This window comes from Hyaena hyaena, unplaced genomic scaffold (assembly GCF_003009895.1).
Source record: "Hyaena hyaena isolate Hyena2069 unplaced genomic scaffold, ASM300989v1 scaffold_160, whole genome shotgun sequence".
NCBI classification, from domain to species: Eukaryota; Metazoa; Chordata; class Mammalia; order Carnivora; family Hyaenidae; genus Hyaena; species Hyaena hyaena.
In genome coordinates this window covers 1,904,816-1,924,884 of record NW_024080793.1, presented here as the reverse complement: position 1 = coordinate 1,924,884, position 20,069 = coordinate 1,904,816, and the positions used below count along the sequence as shown (strand labels likewise).

Here is a 20,069-nt window from a genome sequence, read left to right as displayed (position 1 = left end):
AATGAGAACATGAACCATACCCCCTCAACACTATGCATGAGAAGACCAAGGGGCTGTCACAATTCCAGCAGAGAACAAAAAACGCTCTACATGGATTTTAGCACCCACCTGCTGGTCGCTTGGTTAGATTGAGACAGTCAGCGTGGTAAACTTTTGGGCAGCCTGGCTTCTTACAAGAGACGAGCTGGCCAGCATCTCCACAGCTGAAACACTCATCCTCTCGCTCCTTTGTGATCTCACCCTGGGTCCTGCGCTTCCCCTGTTGTTTCTTCTTGAATTTCTTTGACTTTTCTTCCGTGGCAATGGGTTGATTCTAGAGGTCAGATATTGAGCAGTCAGCATTCTGTTGATACATTAGTTATATGATCTTGACCAGGTTAACTATCCTCTCTGAGCCTCAGTCTCTCCTCTGGGAAGAGACAATCCTCATAGACTGTTGTAAAGATAAGAGAAAATGCAGGAAAGGCACCTGGCACCATCATAGGTACCCAATATATACTTGCATTAATTCTAACTTTTCTATGAACTACTCCTGCCACCTGCATGAAATAAGAGAAATACACTTCATTTTGTTAATATAAAAGGCTGGTGTTAAAGGTTCCCCTTTTGTAAGTTTTATTTTTAGGTTTGGGCGTGTATGTTTGTGTGTGCATACATATTTCTTAATTTATTCAACAAACCTTCACTGAACACTTAGTAAGAGCCACATGCTAGGAAGACACAGAAAACTAATTCATTGTCTTTGCCCTCAACAAGCTATGTGCCTTCATCTATGTCAAATTAGAAACATGTTGACTACTCCCCAAGACAGACCCTGGTGCGGCCAGCACTTCTCCTCTGTGTTCCCTGTAGCACACACTTGCTTACCAAACCCCATGGTTTTTATCACATTATTTATGTTAGACTAGAAACATCCAGGATCGACTAAATTTATTACTGTCCCACAGTGATCTCCCATTTCTAAACTTCTCTCAAAATGCTCTCTCTCAGATTCATGTGTGAAATGTCACATAGATATTAAGGATGCAGAAAGTGATATCCCTAGTGAATATAACACCTTTACACTTGCGTTAAACATAGTTATTTTGATTTATATGGAATAAATCAACTGGACACCTTTAAGAACCAAGACCATTTAACCAACTGACTGAAGGAAAAATCCCAAAATTCAATAAAATATAAAGATAATTATCCTTATTTAATAAAAGAATAATTGGTGGGTGTTCATTATCCTGTGTTTTTGAACCCCTATAGTTACTGGTTTCTATGCTAATTTGCATTTTTCAGTCCTTAATGTTGACTTCCATAATCAAAAAAGCATAATGGGAAATATCCAATTAGAGTAACTGTGTAGTTTACTCTTCATCAAAATTAAAGTTCAATTTTCAGTGTACTATAACTTATGATAGAGAAATCTGGATGTATATTCATCTCTTATGGTCCATCCATTATACAGAAAATAAAACAGTTACTAAAAATGATGGTTAAGAAGACGATGTGACAGCAAGGAAAAAATTTTATAGTATTTAAGAAATGCAGGACACAGACTTGCAAGCAATTCTTTACAGTTACAGAATTGTATGTCAGTTAAATGTACATAAAAACCCAGGAAGACACAGCAATATTTATACTTTGTTAAGATAAGATTAAGGGTCCTATGTTTATCTACAGTGTTATACTACATTTAGAATCTTAAATTCAATACTGGATTCTTTGACAGCTTTAAAAAGAGAGGGGAAGAAGGAGTCACAGACACCAAGAATCTAAGTAGCTTACTAGGAAAATGTAAGTGAGATTAGCTGAGACCAATAAAGACATGGAAAGTAACCTACTTTATGGATTCCTATTTTACAGCATTTTTAGCTAGAAAGGTATCACCAATTAGAAGTTAGACTGCTCAAAACACTTCAACAATACCCAAAGATCAGCTCTTATATAACCAAACTGATCATCAGAATGGTTCTTTAAGTGCCAGACCTCAATGTTATTATTCCAAAGAGACATCTTAAACAGTCAGCCGTGCCACATTACGGAGGGAGGACCACACCATTATTCCCGATGGAAACGTTTGGAAGGTACCTTTGGCCTTACACCCAAAAAGCCACTGCAGTTTGGGGCTCCACATTTGCAAACAGTCTTTCCATTCCCAAGACATTCTAGGTTGTAGTTGAAGGTAAGTTCAGTCCCTGCATAAAACACCATGACAATATTAATATCTATGGCTTTATTACATTATTTCTTTAAAAAAATTTTTTTTAATGTTTGTTTATTTTTGCGAGAGAGGCAGGCAAGCGAGCATAGGGTAGGGGCAGAGAGAGAGGGAGACACAGAATCTGAAGCAGGCTCCAGGCTCTGAGCTGTCAGCACATGGCCTAATGCAGGGCTCAAATGCACAAGGTGGGAGACCATGACTTAGGCTGAAATTGGACACTTAACTGAACCACCCAGGTGCCCCTAATTACATTATTTCTGTATTAATCACAAAGGATACTGACTTCCAAGAGAACAAATTTGGGGGAGGATAGAAAGGGGTTTATTTGGGCTCTGTGCTGACAGCTCAGAGTCTGTGGCCTGCTTCAGATTCTGAGTCTGTCTCTCTCTGCCCCTCCCCTGCTCGTGCTGCCTTTCTCTCTCTCTCAAAAATAAACATACATTAAAAAAAAAAAAAAAAGACTTATTAACTCTAACCCCACTATATTAATAAATTCTAATCCTGTAACATTATTAATCATCAAATACATTTAATAACAGAAAAACAAATGGCTCAGCAAGTTAATATTTAAAATAACCTTTACTACAGATGGTAATTATCCCAAGTTGTTTGTTTTCTAGCCATTCAGATTCTAAATATATTAATTCATTACCAAAAACTAACAAACAACAACTCATTGTGTACAGTGATTTGCTAGGCACTAGGAATGCAAGTATGAAGAAAACCTGTTGGTCTGTGCTAAACCTGGCAGAACTTAAGGGAGAGTCATCTCAATACAGTGTTAATGCCAGAGAACTCTATACCACAGACCTAAGGTCTGGCTTTAAATTCCTGTTACCACAACCTAGGTGGGTGATTTGAGCCCTGAGTACATTTGTTAAATGGAGAAACAATAATCTCACAAGCTTATATAGGATATTTGCAAAATATACATAGTCATAATTTGTAAACTTTAAAAAGAGATATCCAGGGGCAGCTAGGTGTCTCAGTCAGTCAGTTGAGGGACCGACCCTTGATTTTGGCTCAGATCATAATATCACAGTTCTTTGAATTCAAGCCAGAATGGAATGCTCTCTCCCTCGCTCTCTGCCTCTCCTTGGTTCACATGCACTCACTCTCTCAAAAATAAATACATGAACTAAAACAAATATATTAAAAAAAAAAGATATATGGATTTAAGGTACAAATTGTCCCCTTTCTGTCAAAAGTGCATTTTATCAGAACTGAAAGAACAAATAAAACACACCAACATTCAAACTAAAAGCACATTAGGGAAGGTCTAACAAATACAAGAATTTTATCTATGTATACAAAAGAGATTATTTCTGGGTGGGGGTAATGGATCACTATTAACATATAAAAGGATAACCTTTAGGGCAAAATTATCAAATCTTAGGAAGATTTCCCATTGTAAACTGACCTATCTTCCTTCAGTGAGACCAACCAGTATATATAGTTTTTCATCTAATACTGTATTAATATAGATCATTATTTGTTTATTCAACTAAGCAAATTATAAAGCAGCTGCCTTACATTTAGGGGTCAAAATGGTATAAATCACTCATGGTCTGGTGAAGCTCACAATGTAAGGAGCTTACAGGAACTGAAACTGACCCGGGGAAGGCAGGGTTACATCTCCCCTCTCAAAGACCCATGGTGAAGTACTGCACTAAATGACAGATAATTCTATTCATACAATTCCTTTCTTATTACACAATTTAGAAGTATGTAACTGAATTTTCATTAATTTAATGTGCTTATATGCAACTCAACCATATATACAAAGTTTAACATAGGAGGATACTTGATATAACCTGCTGTTTACTCACTATCCACTATATAAACATACTGCTTGGGGGATAAATTAGAAGGACTGGTGTACATAAAGGGAAGACTCATACATTTCTAGAAGAGTCCAATATACAATACAAAGAGAGGTCTGCACTTAGGGGATGGCAAAGGGCTCTGGAGAAAAGATAGGATGTGGTAGACAGAAAGTATAGCAGGTATGTGAAGAGTCCATGAAAGTGAATGATGAGTTAAAGAGAGGAAGCTAAAAAGTTCAGACTCCACCTGCCAAGGCTGCAGCTCCCACAGGCACTCCACATAGTACATTCTGTCTCATTCCCCTTATCCTACCCATGCAGACTGAAAGTCAAGTGAAGACAAGAGCAAGGTCTGTGACTTCCCACACCATGCTACTTGAGCTAAGTGAATATGGGAGAAAAGAGAAGAAAAACTTGTGGTGAGACTGGAAGAGGAATCTATCCCCAGGGACAAAGACTGAAGTTTCAAGTACAAATGTACTGAAAGCAGTCAGGAGAGATGTAAGAACTAGTCATTTGACTGAGTAACATCTGAGTAATTAATACATAGGACAGTCCTCCAGGGTGGTTAGAAGTGCCAGACCTAAGAATTCAAGTAACATAGGTATACCATATACCTCGCTGCATTTTTGCAAGGATTAAATACAATAATATGCTTGGAATAGTGTCTGGCAGTGGTGCCAGGGGCTGAGGGGAGAGAAAATGGGAGTGTATAATGGGTACACAGTTTCACTTGGGGAAGATGAAAAGGTTAGAGATGGATGGAGGTGTTAGTTGCACAACAATGTGAATGGATGTAATGCCACAAAACTGTACACATTAAAAAATGGTTAAATGTTAACTTTTATGTTATGTATATTTTACCATACCACCACCAAGAAAATATTCCAAGACAAGTACCACGTGGTACTTGAAAGTCTTACATATCCTTAAGAGTTTGCAAACCTCATTTTGGATTATGGGACATGGGATTTTTAGATGCTAAAACCTGAAATTCCTTTCTTAGCTCCAGAACCCTTAATTGATTCTTACCTGCTTTAATGTCACTCAGGGCAAAAAGACCAACACGGGTATCTCCATTCACAGACCATTTCTGTGTTTCACAGTTGGGCTGACAGCAATGATTCATGAATCGAGCATAGTTTCCTTTAGGACCAGCATCAATGATCCGGTCCTAGAATTCCAAAAGATGCTGCTCATTAGACAATTCCTACAAATTCCAATAAACTGGAATTCCTATTTGTCACGTCTAACTCTCCCAGGATGGTTCTCAGAGTGTAGTCATTAATCCAGCATTACCACCACATTTGTTACTTGCTAGAAATGCAAATTCATGGGCTGCACTTCAGATATACTAAAGCATAAACTTTTAGGTGGTGCCCAGCAATCTGTGTTATAACAAGCCCACTAGGTGATTCTAATATATGTTGAAGTTTAGGACCACTGCCTTAGAAGCAGCAGCTTGTCCCATCCTCTCAGTTAGGTAGTCCTGAACCCTGGCTACAAATTAGAAATCACCTAAGGAGATTTTAATGTGACCCCATCCCAAACTAAGATGTGAGTATCTAGAGGTAATGGTTATCACAAACCAAAGGGTTCAACTTGATAAATGTTCACAAAGTTTCACGCCAGGAAAGAAATCTAATGTAATAGCCAATGGAAGGGGTGGAGGTAGGTAGAGAGCTAGTAAACCCCAATATTCTAATACAAGGAAGAATCTGATACAAGGAAGAGAAAATAAACACATAAGATGCTAGAATTAGGAATGAGTCCCAAATATAATACTAGGCACAGATGAAATGAAACTCATCAGCAAATTCCTATAATTGGAAAGATGAGTTGTGTTCAGAAGCTAGGTTCTATAATCAATTTTTATGACCTTCTTAATGCACTAAATATCAACAAACCAGTTTCTCAATCTGTAAAGTAAAAAGGTAAAAGAATGATTATTTACTTTGTTGGCTTCAAGTTTTAATCCTACAGGAAAAGCTAAAAGACATAATACATTAAACATTTCAAATTACATTACATTAAACATTTTAAAAAGAAAGCAAACAATAGCTTTGTTGCCTTTGGCCATGGATGCAAGAAAAGAGCAAATTTAGCTACTCCAGAACCTTGACCAAGCAATCTCTATAAATGTAAGGGAAAGACACTGTTTTGGGCAGTGAATTACATGCCTACAAACACTATAGCTGGGACAATATCAGTTTCACAATCTTATAACAATGGAAGTAATACTTTCCATTACTTACTTTGTCTAGGGTGAGCATATAGAAATTAGTGATATCATGTTCTTGGGCATAACGGATTCGAGCTCTGCACTCTTCTTCATCTATTAGCTCACCCACATACTCATTTACAAATTCACCCTAGAACAAGAAATAGCTCTTAATGGCAAAAAGCACAACTGTGTTCCCAAGTATACCTTATTTTTAAAAAAATTAATGAAAATAACAGAATCTCCAAAACAGTTCATGTACATGTAACTAGTCACTTTAGCAAAGGATTATTCAAGAAACACAAATATGCTGTTTCAACTATTTGACAAGGAAAACCACCTTTCCTATCGCTGTTATCAGGAGAAAGACTGGGATACACTGGACAATGAAGATCTATCAAGATGGAAGTAAGTAAACTAGGGCTCCATTATAATGGTGATATGGACAGCTGAACCCCTTAAGTGCCCCAAAACCTGAAAGTCAGTTTCCCTAAACTATGATCCTTTTCCTAAGAATATGCTGTTTACTGCCTTTCCACAATTTATAATACTGTCCTCCTGACACTACAGCCATACTAGCTTTCACTTATGCTGTCCACCTTGCCTACAATGCTTTAACATTCAACTAGTCTAAGCCACAACTACTTGTCTTTCAATTTTCAGCTTAAAATATTCTGAGTCAAAACTACTTTCAGGCCCTTTACTATTTACCACTGCCTCCAGAACCCTTTGTGTTTCCATACTGGGTGATTACTTATCAACATCTGTCCACCTTAGAATGTAAATTTTATGAAAGCATGGGCCATGTCTCTATTATTGATCACTGCATTTGGAGCACAATGCCTAACACACAGTAGATCTATAATAACTACTTATCAAATAACTAAACAGACTAGCTGATATTCACTTCCTTTTCTAGAAACAAACTTCAGAATTCTTCAGAAAAGTATAACTAAAGTTTATTTTATTCAAATGTCAAGATATATTCCACACAAATACTACATAATACTATCTATCAGAAACTTGCAGGTCCTTCTAAGGTTGAGGTTGAAAATGTTAGTGTGCTTTCATTAGAGAAGGCCTAATCCCCTTCTTCATTTTCCATGAACCCAAACCCAGTGAAAACAGATTTTATTTTATTAGGTGATTAACACCTCTGTATCACATGTTCATTATCCCCTTTCTATTAATTACAGGCTCCAGGATCGTCACAAAAGAACAAATAAGGTCCTATTATCTCTATGAATTCCCTTCATTTTTTCATCCTCATACACAGTGAACATAATTAATACTAAGGACTTTAGAGGCAAAGGAGACTTTCCCAAGACTCTAAACTCTAGAACGACACAGCAAGACATAATAGTAAGATTAATCCTTATCTGTTATCTTCCCTCTAATGACCATCTCATATTCATCAAGATTATTCCTATTAAGCAAATGCAAAGAAGGAAAAAAAATCTATAAATTACAAAAAAATTTCTTCACCTTTTTAATATCTGTTTTTGTCCGGAGACCCCAGCCTCTCTGTAATGTGCGAAAAATTTCAACCTCTGGATACTGGCGCTTAGTGAAGCACTGGTTTTGGCAACGTCCTCCGGCAGGACATACTGTGGGGTGGCACTCATAGAGCAGCATGCGGTTGATGCACTCGGAGTCTATCCCACAGGGGTTATCATCAGTAGCTTTACAGTTGCAACGGGGAATTTCAGACAAGTCTGCAGTAAAGATCTGCACCCTGCCAATAGGACGGTTCACCTGGAGTAGAAACACCATAGAACATCAGGCAAGCCAACACAAGACAGTTTAGGATCTATTTAAAGGTAGACTTTTCCTTGAAGCTGAATGCCACATTTTACAGGATTTTGAACTTGGCGGCATCATTCACAATAGCTAAAATATGGCAAGAATCCAGGCCCTCCACAGATGGATAACACATGGATATGCAAAATGCAGTACAAATAATGGAACATTATTCAGCTTAAAAAGAAAGGAAATTTTGACACAGGTTATAACACGGATGAACCTGAAGGACATTATCTTACACAAAATAAGCAAGTAACAAAAAGACAAATACTATATGACTCCAACTTATGTTTGGTACTTCAAGTAGTCAAAATCATAAAGACAAAAAGTAGAATGGTGGTTTTCAAGAAATGACAGGACAGGGGAATGGGAAGCTAATGTTTAATGGGTAGAGTTTCAGTTTTACCAGATGAGAGAAAAGAGTTCTAGAGATATATGTTGGTAATGGCTGCAAACATTATGAATGCATTTAGTTACCACTGAACTGTATGTTTACATAGGATTAGGCTGATAAATTTTATGTTATCTGTATTTTACCACAATAAAAAAATGGAAAAAAGATTTAGGAAAGTTTGACATAAAGCTTTACTTAATATATAAATTATGAATCCAACAAAATTTTTTTAAAAATCACTTTAAAAAATTATAGTTTCAAAGCTGGTATTCCAAAGTGAACTGTAAACTGAGTTTCTGCTATTACCACATGGTGGCACCACTTTAGCTGCTACATAAAAAAAAAGAAAAAAAAACTTAAATGGTAATGGCTTACACGAAAAGGTCTTTGGGTAACTGAGGTTCCCATATGTGAAGATATATTTTAATATTTATTACTACAGTTTGAAATCTAATAGACTACGGCACTGTCACTCATGCATTTATTTAGTAGTAGTAGTAGTAGTAGTAGTAGTAGTAGTAGTAGTGAAAAACAGTGCAGTGAAAATCTGTTGCGGTCAAACACATACCTGTTGTAACACTGAAGCCATTAGGTTTTCAGATGCTAGTAGCAAAAATCTGGGACAGACATTCCATAATACAGATAGATGGATTTGTGCGCTATGAGAATGAGACTCCCTTACCTGATATCATTTCATGGGGAACACTCAAACTGTGAGTCTTTAAAAACCCACCCCATAGGGGAGCCTGGGTGGTTCAGTCAGTTAAGCGTCTGGCTTCGGCTCAGGTCATGATCTCACGGTTTGTGGGTTCGTGCCCCGCATGAGGCTCTGTGCTGACAGCTAGCTCAGAGCTCGGAGTCTGCTTAAGATTCTATATCTCCCTCTCTCTCTCTGACCCTCACCTGCTCATGCTGTCTCTCTCTCTCTCCCCCAGAAATAAATAAAACATCTTAAAAAAAAAAACAAAAAAACAAAACCCTCATCCCATACATAAAAATTGGCTGTTCAGGAATTTTTGATTTTGATAAATCACTTAAGATTGTTGTGAGAATAAGAAATACATGTAAAAGTTCTAGTACAGAGGTTACCACAGCCTCTGAAAACATGGTAGATATTAAAATTCAGTTATCTTTCTTTTAATATTTATCTATTTATTTATTGAAAGAGAGAGATGGGGGGGGAGAGAGAGAGAGAGAGAGAGAGAATATGAATCTTAAGCAGGCTCCATGCTCAGTGTGGAGCCCAATACAAAACTTGATCCCATGACCTGGGATCATGCATGACCTGAGCTGAAATCAAGAGTCAGATGCTTAGCCAACTGAACCATCTATGCGCCCCTAAATATCCCTTTTAAGTATCTGCCATATCAAATATTCTAGATTACCTTATCTATTCAATATAAAATCACTACAATTAACAGTTATTTCCACCTTGTAAATTCCCAAAAGGTTTCATTTCTAACATTTTAGTTTTTGCTTATTGTTTAACAATATCATAAAATCTTCAATCTCTTTGCAGAAATACACTGTCCTCAAACCAGTTCTTGATAACACCTTACAAGGATGGACTTCCAGATCTCTTCCCAGATTCTTCAAAATACTGGTAAAAATTGTAAACTTGTTAATGGAGGAATACTGTTACCACATGCAGTTACACTGCTGAAGGAATACTGTATACCACTGAAGTCACAAAACTGAGGAAAGTAAATTCTAAGAGTATAGAAGGTAAGGGCTAAGCTTAATTACCTCAGACTGCAGGTCCTACAAATAGGCCATTTGAACATGCACCTCTGTCTCAAGAGGAGTATCCTTATCTGACCTTCCTCCCACAAAAGTTTCATCCTACGCCTTTTCTTCAATAAAGATATGTTTCAATCATTTTTTCTTAACATGTGATCTAATATATTACTAATCCCAAATTAGTTTCTTGCCTAACATAACATAAAGCAAAACAAAAAACACATGGTTTAGTAGGAATAATAGAGACATGTAATTACAGTTTAACTTAGCTCACTCTAGATCAGAGATTGACAAACTTTTCCTGTAAATGGCTAGACAGTAAATATTTCAGTGTCTGAAGGCTACAGATTTCTGATTCATGCAGCTTAATTCTGTCATTATAGCACAAAAGTAGCATAAGATAATTTCTAAAGAGGCATAGATGAGTGTCAATAAAATTTCATTTATAGACACTGATTATCTGTATTTCATATCATCTTTATGTTTTGCTTTTCATTTTTATATTTTTCCCAACCAGAGTAGGCCAGATTTGGTCCATGGACCATTGGTTTGCCAATGGTTTGCCATGTGGGCCATGGACCATAGTTTGCCAACACTGATCTAAGTTTTTCCTGGAAATATATTTGTTTATAAAAAGGAGGGAAGGCTGCATGAAGGAAAGAAGCTGGCTTCTAATTCTGTGATCTAGATCACTCACAGGAAGTTGCTCTCTCAATAGCTCAATACGGTTGATGTGCTACTCTGAACCACCTCTCTTCTTGTTGTCTGACTGTGGGAAACCAGATTACTTTCGCCGTTTTGAGGCTTAACTACACTTAGATCTTCATGCATTATATCTCCATGCACAATAACTCCTCAACTCATCATTACTCATAAGCGATTCCCAACTATGCCAATAAAGATTTAACTGGCAAGAAACAGAAAATGATGAAATCACAAAAGTTTATACATGCAACAGTTAAACAGTCACATTTTAGTTTCTGTATGGCATCACCCAAAGTACTATATTATCTTTCTAGAAAGTATAAAAGAGTAGAGATAACATCTTTGTAATCTGATTTTAGTAGGGTTGCTTTAGTGAGCAAATAAAAATCCGAGATACCTGATTAAATCTGAATTTTAGATTGAAAAAATAAAATAGACTTCTAGTTTAGGTATGTCCCATGGAGTATTTGGGATATATCTGACCACATTAGCCTATATGAAATTGATCTCTAAGTGAAACCTCAGACTAGAAAACTTCAGAAGCTCAAATATCAATGGACATACTAATAATGAATTTCTATTGCCAAAAAAAGAAGTATGTTGTTCGGGAATGACATCACCATAAATACTGTACAATAAGACAATAAGAACTTGGGCAGTCTCATTTTGTTAACAGAGTTAATTGTATTCTTTCATGTCTTCTGATGTTTGAACACAACTAACTCCTTAAAAAGTGTTTTTGGTTTTTTTTAAACATTTATTCATTTTTGAGAGACAGAGTGTGAACAAGGGAGGAGCAGAGAGAGAGGGAGACACAGAATCCAAAGCAGGCTCCAGGCTTCAAGCTGTTAGAACAGAGCCTGACGCAGAGCTTGAACTCATAAACCATAAGATCATGACCTAAGCTGAAGTGAGATGCTTAACCAACTGGGCCGCCCAGGCGCCCCATAAAAAGATGTTTTGTAAAGAGGTTATAAGAGTGCCTGGCTAGCTCAGTTGAAATCTGTGACTCTTAACCTCAGGGCTGTGAGTTCAAGCTCCATGTTGGGTTTAGAGATTACTTACTTAAATAAATAAAACTTAAAAAAAAAAAAGAAAGAACCAATCGGGAGAAGAAGGGGGGAAATGGTGGGGGAAAGGGAGAGAGGCAAACCATGAGAGACTCTTGAATGCTGACAAAAACTGAGGACTGAGGGGGGGGGGGGGGGGGGGATGGGCATGGAGGAGGGCACTTGTGGGGATGAGCACTGGGTGTTATGTGGAAACTAATTTGACAATAAACTATTTGTAAAAAAAAAAAAAAAAGATGCCCAGAAAATAAACATATTTGTTAATTTACTCTAAAAAAAAAAAAAAAAAAAAAAAGTTTTAGTAAATACTGAAATGTCTACTAAATTTATTCTACATTATTCCTGTATTTTTAAATTCTGTAAATTATTCATAAAAATTACTTAAAACATAAATGAAATACAAAGGGTCCAGCAGACTCTTACTGTACTAGGTATATTCAGGGTTAGGTACAGTTATACATTAACTTTCCTGACCTTGGGAAACCTAGTCATAGTGGTTACCTATAATATCCTTAGTATCACCCATTACCAAGAAGACTTACCATGTGTATTATTCACACTATCTCGGGGCTATGTATCACTTTTTATCATGGTTCTTGAACCTCCTTCAAACTTCAAGGTGTTGACTGTGCACATAATCTAATCCAGTCTACCTCTATAAGAAGACTTTCCAAGGCAACAGAAAAAATTATCAAAACGATTTTACATAAAAGTGTAGACAAGGTGCTAGGAACGCTGCTCTGAACTTTCTCTTATCTTCTTTCAAGTTCGTACCTCTACCTAAAAGCAACTGTATTTGGGCGTCCAAATCTCATCATGAACAGAGGAGGAAAAGAGCGATCTATATAGGGTCTCTCCTAGAGACAGAGGTTCCTGAAGTCTTCTCTCACCTTTATATGCTTGTAAGGTGGTGGCTTCTTGTCATTCTTTCGGTCCTCCTGCAGCTGTCTTAGCTCTTTTTGTGCCTTTAACTCCTCAAACCTCGCTGCAGCTTCTTGAAGAGCTAAGGAAACACACAGCACAAATCACTTAATCTTGGGTGGACTTGTTCATTTTACCCTTCCCCCCCCCCTTAAAGCTGGAGAAAATCCATGTTTTAGACAAAACATAACCAGCATATATAAAACTAAGAAGTATATATGACTGCTATTTTCAAGTTAATTTATAGTCCACAGGATATTAAGATTTAGCATTTAAGACAAAACATAATCCATTATTAAATGGCACAATACAGGCTATCACCTTTATAGGAAAATTTGAAAGAAAAACAAATCCAGCTAAATGATTTGAAAAAATTCACAAAAAACATCTCCTAACAAAGACACTGCATCTGCTCAGCAAAGTCACTGTCCTTCATTAAGCCAAATTCTTGCCTCAGTTCTGAACCACTCTTGCCTCCAAAAGCATTCTGTTTCCTTAGTGCTGAATAACATGTTATATTCCTTTAGAAGAAATTCAAAGTTAAATTTTCCTCTCCTTCTTACCCATTTTTCTACAGTACCTGTCCTATTCCTCTCCTAAGATTCATTCTGTAAATACCAACTACTAGCTATAAAGATACAAAGACAGATCTTCATAGCTGATTTGTATTCAAGCACTGTACTTTCTATGCTTAAAAGATTGTAATATCTTAGAAGCCCAACAAAATCTTAAGATTTTCTTTCTTTTTCCACTTAAAACAAATTTTTAATTCATTCTTTTCCTTTTTTAAAATTCATTATTCTTGAACCAGGTTAAAAATTCTGAAAAGAATTCCAATTCCTCCCCCCCTTTCCTCTCTGCAGCTTTCCCCATATTCTGTTAGTTATTTACAGAAAATGTCCCCCCCCCTTTTTTTTAATGTTTTTATTTATTTCTAGGAGAGAGAGAGAGAGACAGCATGAGCAGGGGAGGGTCAGAGAGAGAGGTAGTCACAGACTGAAACAGGCTCCAGGCTCTGAGCTGGCAGTCAGCAGCACAGAGCCCGATGCGGGGCCCAAACCCATGAACCGCGAGATCATGACCTAAGCGAAAGTCGGACACTTAATCGACTAAGCCACCCAGGCGCCCTAGAAAATGTCCCCTTTAATACATCCCTTTTTCTCCATTTCCCTGTCACCATCTAACAACTTGTGTTGCCTTGCATCCTCTAACTTACTGTTATAATCACTCCTTTCTTCATGCTATTATTCAGCATGTCCTGCCTAGTCTGTCTACCTAATCTCTATCCAAGTACTCATCATCCTCTCCATCCCAGGGACACTTCAGTCTTGTCATCTCTGTCCTGAAGTACTGAAAAAGCCATCTCACTGACATTCCTGGCTGCAGCCTCTCACCTTCTATGGACCCCAAACTCTTCTTGGGACAAAAATTTGTAAAAACACAGCTCTGACCATGTAACTTAGCTACCTTTTCTGGCGAATAGCCCTGTGTTCCCCAAACCCATTTTCAACTATAGTGCACAGAGGTCACTAGCTCAGTGTGTTAAGATTTAACGTATGCTTTCCCATATGCTGTCTTCTTGTTAACATTTTCGTAAGTTAATTTTTTTTAAGTTTAAATGTTTATTTTTGAGACAGAGTAAGAGGGGGAGGGGCAGAGAGAGATGGAGACAGAGAATCTCAAGCAGGCTCTGTGCTGTCAGCACTAGTACCTTGGGTAAGTAATTTTAACTTTTATGATCCTTAGTTTCCTCATCTGTAAGGTAAGGAAAAGGACATCTAACTTACAGGGGGTCTCACAAGGACTTAAAGCAGAAAAAAACCTGAACAGGGCCTGGTAAACAATAAATGAGAACTAAGATTATGATTCACTCTTCAAAGTCACTTGGAAAAAACCACCCATGACTTCTAAACTTTGATCCCCAGCACAGTTATGCTTCCTCTTAGTCTGTTCCCATAGTGTACCATGGACATTTCTGCCACAATGCTCAAAGAATGGCATTTTGACTATTTGTATCTCTAATTTGCCCATAAAAACATGTATTCCTTGAAGGCAGAGGCACCCAGTCAGCCCAGGATCGAGGCATAGAAAGAGCAGAATCCTAGAGCTTTAACAGGCTCAGACTTATGGTATTCCCTACAACTCCACCTTCTCCCAGGCCTCTGTGGCAGTCAGCTCCATGCAGGCAAAGATGTTGCTAAACTGGTCCCTGATGATTCTAAGATTACAACACTCAGGAGCCAAGCTCCTATAGTATTAATAATAATAATACATCTCTGCACAGAAACAACATGGTCAGCAGATAAGGGAGGACCCACCGAAATGACATGAGGCAAATGGAACCTTTGTGAAACTTGTTCCCTATGGACATCATTCTCATTCCTCATCCAGGAAGTTTTACCTGCTTACAATCTTCTTAGGAGGAATCTTCACCGAATCAAAAAGTTTCACTATTTTTTTTAATGTTTATCTTTTTAAATATGTTTATTTATTTATTTGGGAGGGAGGAGAGAGAGCGCAAGCATGCGCACACATGCAAGCTGGGAAGAGGCAGAGAGAGGGAGACAGAAAACCCAAGAAGTCTTCCACACTGTCAGCACAGAACTGGACACAGAGCTCAAATGCAACAACTCTGAGATCATGACCTAAGGTGAAACCAACAGTCGGACACTTAACAGAGTGAGCTACCCAGGTAACCCTAAAATGTTTATTTTTGAGGGAGCCCAAATTGGGGAGGGGCAGAGATGGGGGGGGACAAACGCTTCGAAGTGTGTTATGTGCTGACAGCAGCGAGCCCAATGTGAGGCTTGAATTCATGAACTGCGAGATCATGACCTGAGCCAAAACCGGAGGTTCAACCAACTGAGCCACCCAGGTGTCCTCAAAGTTTCACCTGTTTAGAATCTCTACCTCACCATGCAAATAAAATCTTACATACTTCAATGTCCAAGTATGTTAAGAAACAAGAGATATTTATATTGCCTTTCAAAGGACAGCTAAAAAAAGAAGGTAATTACTGTTGATGGGATAACACCCAACTATGTGCCCTGTTGATGTTTTTATTATCTCACTGAATTCTCAAAGCAACTTTTACTCATTATGTAGTAAGAGAAAACTGAGGCTCATGGTTGACTCAACGATCCCCCCCCCCCCCCGAGCTCCAAATGTCCCCTTTCCTTCACTGCCATGCCAGCTTAAAAAAAGTATCTCTTTTGATTCAGAACATTAATGCTTTCATTTTCACTATTTTACTTTGCTTTATAATTTCTGGTGAATTTTATTTCTTCACAACAAATTAAAAAACAAAACAAAACACCTCCTTGGAACAAACAACTCTACTAGGAGTCTGACTCCTGTCTAGCAAACTACACTGTTTATGCTATAAAATAGTTCCAAAGTTCCAGTAGTTGATAAGATGCTGAGGAAACAGAACTGATATAAAAAAACACTTCCCTCAAGGGGCACCTGGATGTCTCAGTTGGTTAAAGTGTCTCACTCTTGATTTCAACTCAAGTCATGATCTCAAGGTTCATGGGACAGAGCTCCATACTGGGCTCTGGGCTGATAGCACAGCGCCTGCTTGGAATTCTCTCTGCCTCTCCCCCGCTGAGGCTTGCTTTCTCTCTTTCTGTCTAAAAAGTAAATAAATAAACTTAAAACTTCCTCAAGGAAATTCCATTTACCTAAATTAGGCTAAAAATATTGAGCTATGTGGATCAACTACCCAGTAAAATTCTGTGGCTATAGCCACATAATGCCCCAGATATTGGAATACAGCAGCTAATGGAATATATGTAAATTCTAACACATAGCAGAACAAATACTTGGACAACAGAAGTCTGTGCTGGTCTGAGAAACAAACGGGACAAAGTTACCTTTTTTATATGTCCCATCCACTCCTTTGCCCATCTTATCCTTGCTGCTCACATCACCCTCCATATAGGGAAAGACTCGGGCCTGGTGTGTCCACAGATAGTCATTAGACCCAAAGAATAACACAGGGAACTCGCCAACGTCATGTCTCATCTTATCAATATTGGAAGGTACAGCTCGAGGATGGCAGATCTCAGCTGGCCACCACCTGGGAAAGGTGAAAACAATCAAGGAAACCTTTAGAAGGCTGCAAAGCAATTAGTAACAACCTACTTTTTAGGACAGGAGTAAGGAATAACAAGGTCTATCCACATTAACATCCAACTTAGCACATTTTTACAATCTAACTAGAGAACAAACAAGAAGTATGTGCTGAAAACACCCACCTTCACAGATGTACTCACATATAAAGTTAGACTCAGTTATTCGACTTAAAGGAATCTATACTAGAAAATAATAATTTAACAAATAATTATCTCACAGGTATGAACAAAGCTCTTGACTATAATGTTAACTGAAGTATTATCTTTAAGAATGAAAACCTGGACAATAATCAAAATTCTCAACAGTAAGGGAATGAATGATAAAGTAGCTATGGTACATGATACAATGATATACAATTTGGCCTTTAAAAAATTGTTAGAGGGAGCCTGGATGGCTCAGTTGGTTAAGCTTCTGACTTCAGCTCAAGTCATGATCTCACAGTTCATGGGTTTAAGCCCCCCACTGGGATCTGCCTGGAGCCTGTTTCAGATTCTGTGTCTCCCTCTCTCTCTCTGACCCTTCCCTGCTTGCGCTCTCTCTCTCGCTCAGAAATAAAAAACATTAAAAAAAATAAAAATAAAAAATTGTTAGGCATATAGAAAAATGATACCAAGAAATGCCCTCCAAAGTAAAATAAAATAAAAAGTATGTAAATTAATGCCTTACATGTCCACTTTAGGAAGACATTTGGCATTAGCTATTTAAGGTGGAAACCCCTATCCTAGAAAAACTCCTGTGCATGTACACTAAGGAACACTGACAAACTGCTCCAAACAGGAAAATGGATAAATTAACTTCACTATATCATAAGTCTGTATGAAAAAGAAATGCAGAACAGCTAAGTATGAAGTAGAGCATGGCACTAATCACTATAAATCTCAAGACTGTAATAGCGAATGAAAAAAACAAGTAGCAGGAAATATAGCATCAATTCCTTTATATAAAAGGTCTAAACATGCAAAACAAAACATTATATATGTAGTAAACTTACAGCAAGGCAAGGGAATAAAAAACACAAAATGTTGTACAGAGGCTACCTGCTAGGGATGGGGTAACAATATATTCAGAAAGGGTCATGGAGGGAGCCTCAGTATGCTATTTCTTTAAGGGGGTGGGGGGGACATACATAGGTATATACCTATGTATGTATCAGAAAAGTAAATCTCTGATTCTTTTAAATCATGCATGTTATGATTCTTTTGTACATTCCATGATCAATAAAAATAATTTAAAAAAAGACACAAAACTGGGTGTAAACTCTAAGGCTAATTAATTATCTTGATGGAACATGCCCTGGTATGTCTTCAAGTAATTATGCTCAAATATTAGCAACTTATCTTCCTTGTTATGGGTTTTTCATTAATGAATTTTCTATAGGCAATATGTATTATTCCTATAACCACAAAACATAACATTAGATTTTTTATAATAAAAAAATTAATGGGGGGGTGCACCTTGCTTAATCAGAAAAATAAAAATTTTAAAAAAGTGCTAAACATTTATCTAAGATCCCAAGAAACAGAGGATGGTAAATTAAAGAAATGAGCGTCAGTCTCCTTCATGCTCACTCACCTGTATCGTCCAACTTTTACCCAGACAATTTCTCTGTAATGTGGCTTTTTGCCTGCCTTACAATCATTGCAATACCAGTTTCCTTCAGGAATATCAATGTTCAGGCATTCACGATGAAAAGCAGCAGGACAAGAATCACAGCACAGAAGGCTGCCTCCTGTGGGAATCAAAAAATCTGGCACTCAGAATCATAAGCCTGCATATCATGACCCAGCTGAATCAGCTTTTGCTCCTAACCAATTATCTCGCAGCTAAGGGCTTAGTAATTTAATTAGTTATTTAGAAAGGCTTTTCTGCAAGAGCATTTATTCCCTCTCTCATATTCCTGTGAACCACAACCTTGGGGGTTTATTAAATATACAATGACCAGAGTATGAAGAGCATAAATTTTAACTGATGTTAAAATTTGAGCTCCAAGATCTATGACCTTAGGGAATTCATTTTCTTGCTAAGATATAATTTCCTCAATCACATCTATATGAAGACTAAATAAGTGAATAAATGGCCCCAACAGTGTCTGACACATACATAGTCTCCATATGGTCAGTTCCTTCCCTCTTTTTAAATTACTAACTCTTTAATCATTTTTATGTTTGGTACTCTGACGCCTATGGGCTCTTTTCAGAATAACATTTACAAATGCATAAACCTAACACGTAGATTGGAAGGACACTGTTACATTAAGATATAATTATCAAAATGCTAGAACAAGAAATGATGTATATATCTTTGTAATGCAAAAAATAGTAAAATCTAGCAGTAGCAATGATTCCAAAATATTTTAAGATATGTACAACAAATGAAATATCTATAATTTTCACTATTGACAAAAGTCACAGGTACTAATGTAGTCTGTTGCCTACACTTCAGTTAAATATATGTTCTCTCTACTCCACTGAGCTTTTGAGACACCAGGATAATTACGTATATTGCAATGACAAGGAATTTTCACTTCCTAAAGATTTTCACTTAAAGTAATTCAATTTATATGTCTGACACTGAAATCCCATGGTTACAGATTGTAAAGAATTTCAGGTGAAGAGGAATCATACTTAGGGAATATAGTAAGTACCCTGTTATCTTGGGCCACAAGTGAGCATGCTTCAAACACACTGAACTCAAACATACAACTAACTCCAAGTCTCGTCCTGAAAAGTTAGTGGGGATAAAAAGCCTTAGCAAAGTGTATGTTCGTGTCTAGTAGGTCTCAGGCTTTCTGGCTTCATGACAACTTTATACTCTTGGAGATTTCCAAATAAATTTTGCTTATGTATGCTAAAAATATAGATATTTACTAAGCAGAAATCAAAATTAAGAAAATTTTAAAATATTTATTAATTCATTTAAAAGTATCAAATTCTGGGGGCGCCTGGGTGGCTTAGTCGGTTAAGCGTCCGACTTTCGCTTAGGTCATGATCTTGCGGTTCGTGGGTTCGAGCCCGGCGTCGGGCTCTGTGCTGACTGCCAG

At 37.4% G+C, this 20,069-nt stretch overlaps 1 protein-coding gene across 4 annotated transcripts in view; it reads right to left on the bottom strand.

The window, feature by feature from the left end:
* The window catches only part of NSD1 (nuclear receptor binding SET domain protein 1), a 139,201-nt gene that overhangs the window by 5,049 nt on the left and 114,083 nt on the right, over positions 1-20,069 (bottom strand). For all 4 annotated transcript variants that reach the window (XM_039239709.1, XM_039239710.1, XM_039239708.1 and 1 more), the window contains exons 15-22: positions 18,602-18,758; positions 16,768-16,973; positions 12,862-12,974; positions 7,745-8,014; positions 6,294-6,410; positions 5,071-5,212; positions 2,080-2,186; positions 109-313 (exon numbers count right to left, since the gene is read on the bottom strand). In XM_039239709.1, coding sequence (XP_039095640.1) covers positions 109-313; positions 2,080-2,186; positions 5,071-5,212; positions 6,294-6,410; positions 7,745-8,014; positions 12,862-12,974; positions 16,768-16,973; positions 18,602-18,758 — 1,317 coding nt within the window. The remainder of the gene's footprint in view (positions 1-108; positions 314-2,079; positions 2,187-5,070; positions 5,213-6,293; positions 6,411-7,744; positions 8,015-12,861; positions 12,975-16,767; positions 16,974-18,601; positions 18,759-20,069) is intronic.